Consider the following 7,813-nt stretch of genomic DNA (forward strand, 5'->3'; position numbering starts at 1 on the left):
TGCGTGCCGTCCTCGAGGTCGAGCGTGAGGGCGCTCACCGGGGCGTTGGGGGCGAGGTTCACCAGGTAGTTGCGCCTGTTGAAGACGGCCTCGATGCCCGTGTAGAAGCCGTCCGCCGCCGCGCCGCGCGGGATCAGCTCCCCGGTGGAGGGCTCCACAAAGACGGCCTCCCGCTGGCTCTTGCGGCCCCCGGGCAGGACGAGCAGCCAGCTGTGCAGCCGCCGCCGCGGCTGCGCCTGCCCCTCCTTCGCCTTCTCCCCGTCGCCGGCCGCGGCCTGCGGCTGCGGCTGCGGCTGCGGCTGCGGCTGCGGCTGCGGCTGCTGCTGTTGCGGCTGCTGCTGTTGCGGCTGCGGCTGCGGCTGCGGCTGCTGCTGTTGCGGCTGCGGCTGTTGCTGCGGCTGCGAGGCGGCCGGCTCGGGGTCGTGCACCCCGCGCAGCGGCGGCCGATCCTTCACGAGTTGGGCGTACTCCGCGTCGAGCTCCGGCTCCACCTCCCGCTCGTCGTCGGAGGCGGCCTCGTCAAAGAGCCCCGCGCTGTCGCTCCAGGTGCGCCGCGTGTTGTCGTTCTCGCAGACGAAGCGCCGCGCGTAGCCGACGACGACGTGCACGTTGTACCCCGCCCCCGCGAGCACGGAGGCGAGGAGGAGGCTGAGCTCGAAGCAGTTGCCCACCTGCCACTGCAGCGCCGTCGCCGGCGACACGACGACCTCCGGCAGCCGCTCCGGGTCCTCGAGCGGCTCGTAGCGCATGTACCCCGCGAAGTACCCCGCGCACGCCGCGAGGTCGAACATCTCCTCGAAGGGGAAGACGGTCGGCTTGATGAAGCTGCAGATCAGCTTGCGGGCGCGGCACTCGTTGAGCGGGGTGAGCAGCAGCGGGGCGCGGTTCGGGTAGTACTCGTGGAACTGCGCCCGAAACAACTCCGTCGCCGCGAGCAGCGCCTCCTCCCCCGCGGAGGTGGCGGCGTCGGTGTACGACGGCGGGAAGCTCTCGGCGCGCAGCCAGCGCTCAAAGCGCTCCGCCCGCGTCGCGTCGTACGCCGCCGTACTCCCGCCAGACATCTCCCTCGCCGGGCCCGCGTTTTCTTTTCGTTTTCTTCCCTCTTTTGTTGTCGCTGTGGTTGTTGTTGTTGTTTTTTTCTTTTTTTGGCCCGCCGCCCACGCCTCTCGCCCCGGGCAGAGAAGTAAAAAAAGAGAGCGGCACGCACGCACCTCCCCGCCGGCGCGAGGGGGTCGACGCAGGCGATAACAACAAAGAAAAAAAAGAAAAAAAAGGGGGCAGAGAGAAAAAAGTCAGGCTGCGGGAGGTGCGGCGTCTGCCCCGCCACACACACACACACACACAGAGAGAGTGAGAGGAAGAGAGCGACAGCTGCGAGAAGAAAGCACGGCAAAGAAAAAGAAGAAAAACAAAACAAAAAAAAGACGGCGTTGGCGGACGACAGGAGTAGAACAGCGAAGAAAAGCCGAATGAAAATAAGAAGGGGACGAAAAAGAAGGAAAAAAAAAAGGGGGGGGGGTATTTGGTTTCACGACGGCCACGCGCGGCTCTCACCCCTCGCCCTTCCCCGGCCCCCGTCAACGCAGCGACTCCGGCCGGGCGACGAGGACCGTCTCGTACGCGCGGCGGCAGTACAAGTCCCAGTAGACGATGCCCCACGCCACGCTGGCGACGCAGACGAGGGCGCAGTAGAGCGGCGTGATGGTGAGCAGGTTGACGAGGTGCGGCATCGCCAGCATGCCTTTGAGGGTGCGCGGCTTGAAGGCCTCGTAGTCCATGCAGGCGGCCTCGTTGCGGGCGCCCACCTCGGCCCCCTTCGCGCTCGCCTCGTACATGTGCGTGGAGCGCCCGTGCGGCTGCATCGGCTGCATCGTAAATTCATTCGGGTCCTTCGGGTCCGGCGCGGCGGCGGGGGCGGCGGCTGTCTGACTCCGCAGCGCCCCGCACAACGCAAAGGCGCCACCGCGCCCCACCAGTCGAATCACACTGCGCTGCATACTTCCCACGCACACACAAACACACACACCGGGTGTCTTCGCGCCTCTCTACGGTTGCTGAAGCAAAAAAAATAATAATAATAACAATAATAAATAAACAAATACAACGGAATTCCACACTACTTTCTGCTCCTTCTTTTTGTTGTTGTTGTTGTTGTTTCTTTTCCTTTTCCTTTTCCTCCCTTGGCCTATCCTAGAGCTGTCTGCAGCCTTGCCTCCAGAGAGCGCGGGGAGGGGGGAGGGGCAGGTGAAGCAGCAACCGCTATTGAATATAAATATATACCACTCGCCTGTACGCACAGTGTGACGGAGTGCTGCTTTGGGCCTGCTTGCCTGCTGGCTTTGTCTTGGCTACTACGATTTTACTACGCTACTGCTCGCTCTGCCGGGGCGCGGTCCAGACCGCATCCCACCCAGCACGGCGTTCGAGGAGGGAGAGCAAAGGAAGAACGTGGAGGCAGATGCCAGCGCACGCGGGCCGCGGCACGGGAAAAGGCGCGGGGGAGAGCGAACGTGACCGCCGCAGCCAGGCAGAGACAGAGAGAGACAAAGAGAGAGACACACGTACACACACACACACACAGGAGGCCGCGACGCCACCTACACCCGCCGGGGGAGCCGCAAACCAGCAGCCGTTGGTGCGGGGGCAACGACGGCGGAAGGGGCTTCAATGCACCCCGCCGACGTGCTGCGCCCCTCGCCAAACAACAACAACAACAACAACAGGGAAAAAAACAAAAACAAAAAAAACGTAAAGAAAAAAAAAGGAAAAGAGGGGCATAACCTACTTACCCGCGGCGGACGACGCGGGGAGCGTGCCGCGGCTGCTACCGGCGCCCCCCGCACCGCCCGTGACGGCGCTGAGGGCGTTGAAGATGGAGAGCGCCTGCGCCGAGAACTCCGCGGGGTCCCCAACGTTCTTCCCGAGCACCACCGTGTTGCTCGCCTTGGCGAGTTCGCCGAACTTCTCAATGTACTTCTCCGCCACCCGCAGGGCGACGGCGTCGCCGCTGCGCGGGGCCTGCTCCAGCGAGCCCGCGACCACCGTGACGCTCTTCGAGACCGCCTCGGCCATGACGCCCGTCGCCGCCGCCTCCGCCTCGGCGCGCTGCACGACTGTGTACCTCTGTGCCTCGGCGGCGCAGCGCTGGGCGCGCTTGAGCCCCTCCGCGCGGTTCACCTCCGCCTGTGCCTCGCCCTCCGACTGCAGGATGAGCTGCCGCTTGCGGCGCTCGGCGTCGGCCTGCAGGTCCATGGAGCGCCGCACGAGCTCGCTGACGGTGATGTCGCGGATCTCGTACCGCTTGCACTCGATGCCCCAGTCGTTCGCCTCGCGGCGCAGCACCTCGACGATGTTTTTGTTGAGTAGCGTGCGCTCGCGGAAGAGGGTGTCGAGGTCGAGGCGGCCGATCTCGCTCCGCATCGTCGTCTGGGCGAGGTTCAGCAGGTTGTAGACGGGGTTCTCGATGTTGTAGCTCGCCTTCTCCGCGTCGACAATGCGCAGGAAGAGGACGCCGTCGATCTCCACCATGACGTTGTCGGAGGTGATCGCCGACTGGTTCGGGATCTCCACCCCCTGCTCCTTAACGCTGTAGCAGTAGCGGATCCTGTCCAGCAGCGGCACCACCAGCCACCAGCCGGGGTCGAGCGTGCGGTGGTAGCGCCCCAGCCGCTCCACGACGTACTGCCGGCCCTGCGGGACGATGTTGAGCACCGTGTTGCGCGGCACCGGCTCCACGAAGGAGGCGGGGTTGAGGTGGATGCGGGAGCTGCGCTGCATCTGCAGCTGCGCGCTGGGGCCGCCGCCGCCGTTGCCGCCCCCACCGACGCCAGCGGCGCCGCTGGCGTCGGTGGGGACGGCAGCGGGGTCGTAGGCCGGCGGGGCGTACGGGTACGACAGCGGGGCGCTGTACTGCAGCCGGCGCAGGGCGCGGCGCAACATGTGTGCGTGTTTGTGTGTGTGAGTGGAAGGGGGAGGGGGGCGCGAGGTGTAAACTGCCCGGTCAGAACTAAAAACAAGCTGCGCCGTGCCGAGTGTGTCCCCGCCCCGCCCGCAGAGGATCACACAGATCAAAAACAAAACAAAAAAGAGGAAGAACAAACAAAAGACAAGAAAAAAAAAAGCAGGCGAAAAACGACGTGCAAAGTAAATAAGTGAAAAAGAAAACAAAAACGAAAAAGAAAACAGAAAGAAAGGGGAAGTAAAATGTCTTTCGGTTTCTGCCGTCAGCCCACATGCACGCAGCGCCTAGTGGGTCGGGGCAGTGCCGGCGGGAGCCGCCGCCTCCGCCTCAGGCGCGATGCGTCCCTTTGCGCCGCCGTCGACGTCGTCCAGCGGCTTCTCCTGGTGCTGGTAGGAGCGCGCGAGGGCAAGCAACTCACGCAGTCGCGCGACGGCAACCCCGCGCTCGCGCTCGCTGAGGACGCGTTCGTAGCGCGACGGGTGCACGCCGGCCGCCTCGCCCCCTTCCGCCTTCGTCTGCCCCACGGCCTCGGCGACGGCGCCGCTGGCGATGTCACGCTCGCGTGCCTCGTGCAGCATGACGAGGTGGTGCAGCATCATGGAGCGGCCGATGGCGTCCAGCATGTAGTTCGGCGTCAGCCCCAGCTGCTCGGCGCGGTCGCGGGCGCGCTCCTCGGCGGTGGCGGGCGCCGGCACCGGCGGCATGCAGAGCAGCTGCATGAACTGCTCCCAGAAGGCGTCACTGACGTGAAAGCGGTAGTAGCGCATGGCGAGCGGGAGGCACATGCTCCGCATCGGGTCCTCCGTGAGGTCGCCGTACATCTGCGCCCCCTGCGCGCGGGAGACCGTCGCGGTGACCTCCTTCGCGAAGACGACGTGCGTCGCGCACGCCACGAAGTACGCCGACTCCCCACACGCCTCAAACACGCGCCGCAGCAGCAACGGGCGTTCGTGGGCAAAGGCCTGCGCCGCCGGGAAGGCCTCGTACTGCTGCAGCAGCGAGCGGTAGTAGACAATCTCCATGTCGTTCAGCGCGGCCCAGGCGGCGGCGGCGGTGTACAGGCGCTCGCGACTCTCCTCCGGCACCAGCGCCGCGAGGTTGAGCAGCGAGTTCACCGCCCGCTCGTCGGCCCGCACGTTCACCAGCAGCGCGGCGCGCCAGAGGTAGAGGGCGGCGACCTCCCCGCGCAGAGACTCGCTCTCGGCGAGCGGGTTCGCGCCCTCCGCGGCGCTCGTTGCGCCGTACTTGGCGGCGGCGGGGTTGAAGTCGTCGACGCCGAGCTGCTGCGCCTGCTGCTGCGCCTGCGTCGGCTGCAGTGCCGCCAGCAGCACCCGCCCGCCCGCCGCCGCCCGGATCTCCGCGCTGGCGAGCTGTTGGATGCCCGCGATGGCCGCCTCCAGTTGCTCCTCCCGGGCGAGCCGCACGAGCGCGCGTATCTGCGGCGTGGGGGCGTCGTCCACCTCGTACGCGAGGCGCTCGGCGAGCACCTCCGCCCCCTTCGTCACCGGTCGCATCGCAAAGCAGCAGGGGAAGCGGCAGCGGTAGTCGTTCTCAACGCAGCGGCCCGCCCCGCCGCAGCGGTACTGCAGGTCGAAGACGGTGCCCCGCACCTCCGCCTCCCGGCGCAGCGCCGCGGCGGAGCCTGCGGCCGGCGGGGCCTCCGCCGCCCCAAAGCGGCGCTCCTGCACGACTTGGCGCAGCCGGACGACGCCGGGGGCCGCGGGCCGCGCCCGCACAAAGTCCGAGCAGTCCACCTCCGACCGCGGCAGCCGCTGCGTCTTCCACGCGTTCACGACACGCGAGAAGAATGACTTCATCGCACACACAATGACGCACACGCACACGCCCTCCCTCTCCGGCGCAGCAGTTCTCACCGACTGCGCTGTGGCGTGCGGCGTCCAGCGGCCGTGTTTCCCTTGGCGAGGATTCTGCTGCTTTTGCTGTTATTTTGCTTTTTCCTTTTGTTCCTTTGTTTTGTCGTTGCCTTTTAGTTTCGCTTTTGTGCGAGTCGGGTTTTTTTTATGGGGGGAGGTGGAGAAAAAACGGCCACACGGAGAGACATGCACACACACACACACACACTGACGGACAGCGAGGGAGGGCGAGGGAAGTGCACGCGCACGCACCCACACACGTGTCGGCGGACGCAGGCGGGGGGCAGTGCGTGGGCGGCAGGAGAGAGAGAGAAGAAAAAAGTAAGAAAGAAAGACACACACACACACACACGTGGATGCATGTGTGCAATATTCGCCCGCAAGGACGCGAGGCGCCCCACCCCACCTCCTCCTCCTCCTCCTCCTCCTCTTCCTCCTCCTCCTCCGCTTTTTGGCCCGCGGTTCCTCTCACCCTCCACCGCAGCAATTTGTTGTTGTTTGCTTCTACTTTTTCTTTTTCCTTCTTCGTCTTCGCATCTTTTCCCCGTCGTTTCTTCTTTTTCTTTTTCTTTTTTTTTTTGGTGTTTTCCTTTCGTTTTTTTTTTTGCTCTTTTCGTACTTTCTTTTTCTTGTGGCGCGCGGTCGCCTGCCCCCGGCTCTCCCCTACCGCCGGCCCCCCGCTACAAAATGTTGACGTACTCGTGCACCCGGTGCATCATGCGCTGCACGACGCAGTCGGCGATCCACTGCAGGTTGCTCACCTCCAGCTCCCGCAGCTTCACCCAGGCGTAGAAGACGCCGTACTGGAACTGCCGCGTCATGGCGTCCTTGTACAGCACCACCGAGCGCTCCACGAAGCGCCTCTCCATCGACTGCCGCCCCGCGTCCCCGCCGCCGCCGCCGCCGCCGCCCCTGCCGTCGTCGAGCAGCTCGTGCAGGTCGGCAAAGCGCCGCAGCCGCTCCCGCAGCTGCTCCATCCCCTCCGCCTCCGCGATGTCGCCATGGACGTCGACGAGGGAGCCGATGTTCGGGAACAGCTGGCGCCGGTCCGCCGCCTGCATCTCGCGCAGCCCCATCGTGTTTACGGCGAAGGTCAGCACGGCGCGGTCCGCCTCGAAGTCGAGGAGGGGGCACATCACCGCCGCCGTCTCCCCGCCGAGGTCGCGGCAGAAGTCGTAGAACTGCTCCAGGTAGTTGCGCACCAGCACGCCGCGGATGTACTCCACCGGCAGCTCGTCGAGGTCGCGCTCGAAGTCGCCCTCGGCGCTGAAGAAGCGGCCGATCGGGCTGTCGATGAGGACCACCTGAAACATCTCCTGCACGTCGGCGGCGGCGGTGAGGGAGGCGAGCTCCGGGAACCAGCCGAGCGGGTGGCACTTCGTCAGCAGCTCGAGACTCTCCCGCCCGCTGCGCTTCGCGATGACGAGCTTCAGCACGTTTGAGATCATGTGCTCGTAGACGATGAAGTCGAGGAACTGCGAGAGCGGCGGCGCCGCCCACTCCCGCAGCTCCCGCAGCTGCCGCACGAGGTGCTCCTGCGCCCGCTGCACAATCACGCGCGAGGTGAGCTGGCCGTCCTGCTGCAGGAAGTTGCCGTAGTCCGTCACCTGCAGCTGGGACTTGAGGTCGCTGAGGGAGTCGCACTGCGCCAGGCTGCTGTACTCCTCCTGCCGCAGAAAGCCGTCCTTGTAGCCGTGCACCATCGCCTCAAGGCACCCGTCGTGCACGTTGAAGCCTAACATCCCACGACTCATCGCTCCGTCCCGCCTCCGCCTCCTGCTCCCCGTAGCGTGCCGCTGCCCCGCTGGTTTACGCCTTTTTTTATTCCTTTGACTTTTTTGCTTCTGCTTTTTGCCGCCTGCTCTCTCTCTCGCTACCTCTCCCGCGCTTCGCTCCCCTGCCGCTGCAGCCCCTACGCGGCGGAAGCCACAAAAAAAAAGAAGGAAAAAAAGGAAAAACAAAAAAAACTAGTGGGTGT

General features: G+C 65.2%; 5 protein-coding genes across 5 annotated transcripts in view, besides 17 other annotated features; all 5 read right to left on the reverse strand.

Moving 5' to 3' along the window:
• Tco025E_06670 (coiled-coil domain-containing protein 135) overlaps positions 1-1,061 on the reverse strand; it is a gene marked incomplete at both ends in the record, with an annotated part of 2,019 nt that extends 958 nt beyond the window's left edge. Inside the window, one exon of the mRNA XM_029373545.1 lies at positions 1-1,061. This exon is cut by the window's left edge and continues 958 nt beyond it. Within this exon, the coding sequence (XP_029226361.1) occupies positions 1-1,061 (1,061 nt within the window).
• Positions 1,062-1,080: 19 nt separating this feature from the next.
• Positions 1,081-1,148: a microsatellite.
• A 98-nt stretch (positions 1,149-1,246) lies between these two features.
• Positions 1,247-1,273: a sequence feature (A-rich).
• A 51-nt stretch (positions 1,274-1,324) lies between these two features.
• Positions 1,325-1,344: a microsatellite.
• A 47-nt stretch (positions 1,345-1,391) lies between these two features.
• Positions 1,392-1,510: a sequence feature (GA-rich).
• Positions 1,511-1,577: 67 nt separating this feature from the next.
• Tco025E_06671 (succinate dehydrogenase subunit) lies at positions 1,578-1,997 on the reverse strand (the record flags this gene model as incomplete). Its single annotated transcript, XM_029373546.1, has 1 exon — positions 1,578-1,997. One exon carries the CDS (start codon positions 1,995-1,997, stop codon positions 1,578-1,580), a length of 420 nt encoding a protein of 139 aa, XP_029226362.1.
• Positions 1,998-2,003: 6 nt separating this feature from the next.
• Positions 2,004-2,026: a microsatellite.
• Positions 2,027-2,061: 35 nt separating this feature from the next.
• Positions 2,062-2,101: a microsatellite.
• Positions 2,102-2,529: 428 nt separating this feature from the next.
• Positions 2,530-2,556: a microsatellite.
• Positions 2,556-2,580: a microsatellite.
• A 120-nt stretch (positions 2,581-2,700) lies between these two features.
• Positions 2,701-2,748: a microsatellite.
• Positions 2,749-2,771: a sequence feature (A-rich).
• Positions 2,772-2,781: 10 nt separating this feature from the next.
• Positions 2,782-3,939, reverse strand: Tco025E_06672 (SPFH domain/band 7 family protein; the record flags this gene model as incomplete). Its single annotated transcript, XM_029373547.1, has 1 exon — positions 2,782-3,939. The coding sequence occupies one exon, from the start codon at positions 3,937-3,939 to the stop codon at positions 2,782-2,784; it is 1,158 nt and encodes a 385-aa protein (XP_029226363.1).
• A 131-nt stretch (positions 3,940-4,070) lies between these two features.
• Positions 4,071-4,119: a sequence feature (A-rich).
• Positions 4,120-4,245: 126 nt separating this feature from the next.
• Tco025E_06673 (uncharacterized protein) lies at positions 4,246-5,778 on the reverse strand (the record flags this gene model as incomplete). The annotated part of the gene is made up of 1 exon (XM_029373548.1): positions 4,246-5,778. The coding sequence occupies one exon, from the start codon at positions 5,776-5,778 to the stop codon at positions 4,246-4,248; it is 1,533 nt and encodes a 510-aa protein (XP_029226364.1).
• Positions 5,779-6,008: 230 nt separating this feature from the next.
• Positions 6,009-6,043: a microsatellite.
• A 93-nt stretch (positions 6,044-6,136) lies between these two features.
• Positions 6,137-6,170: a sequence feature (A-rich).
• Positions 6,170-6,187: a microsatellite.
• Positions 6,188-6,240: 53 nt separating this feature from the next.
• Positions 6,241-6,281: a microsatellite.
• Positions 6,282-6,323: 42 nt separating this feature from the next.
• Positions 6,324-6,466: a microsatellite.
• A 49-nt stretch (positions 6,467-6,515) lies between these two features.
• On the reverse strand, positions 6,516-7,577 carry Tco025E_06674 (vacuolar ATP synthase; the record flags this gene model as incomplete). The annotated part of the gene is made up of 1 exon (XM_029373549.1): positions 6,516-7,577. One exon carries the CDS (start codon positions 7,575-7,577, stop codon positions 6,516-6,518), a length of 1,062 nt encoding a protein of 353 aa, XP_029226365.1.
• Positions 7,578-7,765: 188 nt separating this feature from the next.
• Positions 7,766-7,802: a sequence feature (A-rich).
• The last annotated feature ends 11 nt before the right edge of the window (positions 7,803-7,813 follow it).

This window comes from Trypanosoma conorhini (genome assembly GCF_003719485.1).
Source record: "Trypanosoma conorhini strain 025E chromosome Unknown Tco_14.4_contig_00462, whole genome shotgun sequence".
Lineage (NCBI taxonomy): Eukaryota > Euglenozoa > Kinetoplastea > Trypanosomatida > Trypanosomatidae > Trypanosoma > Trypanosoma conorhini.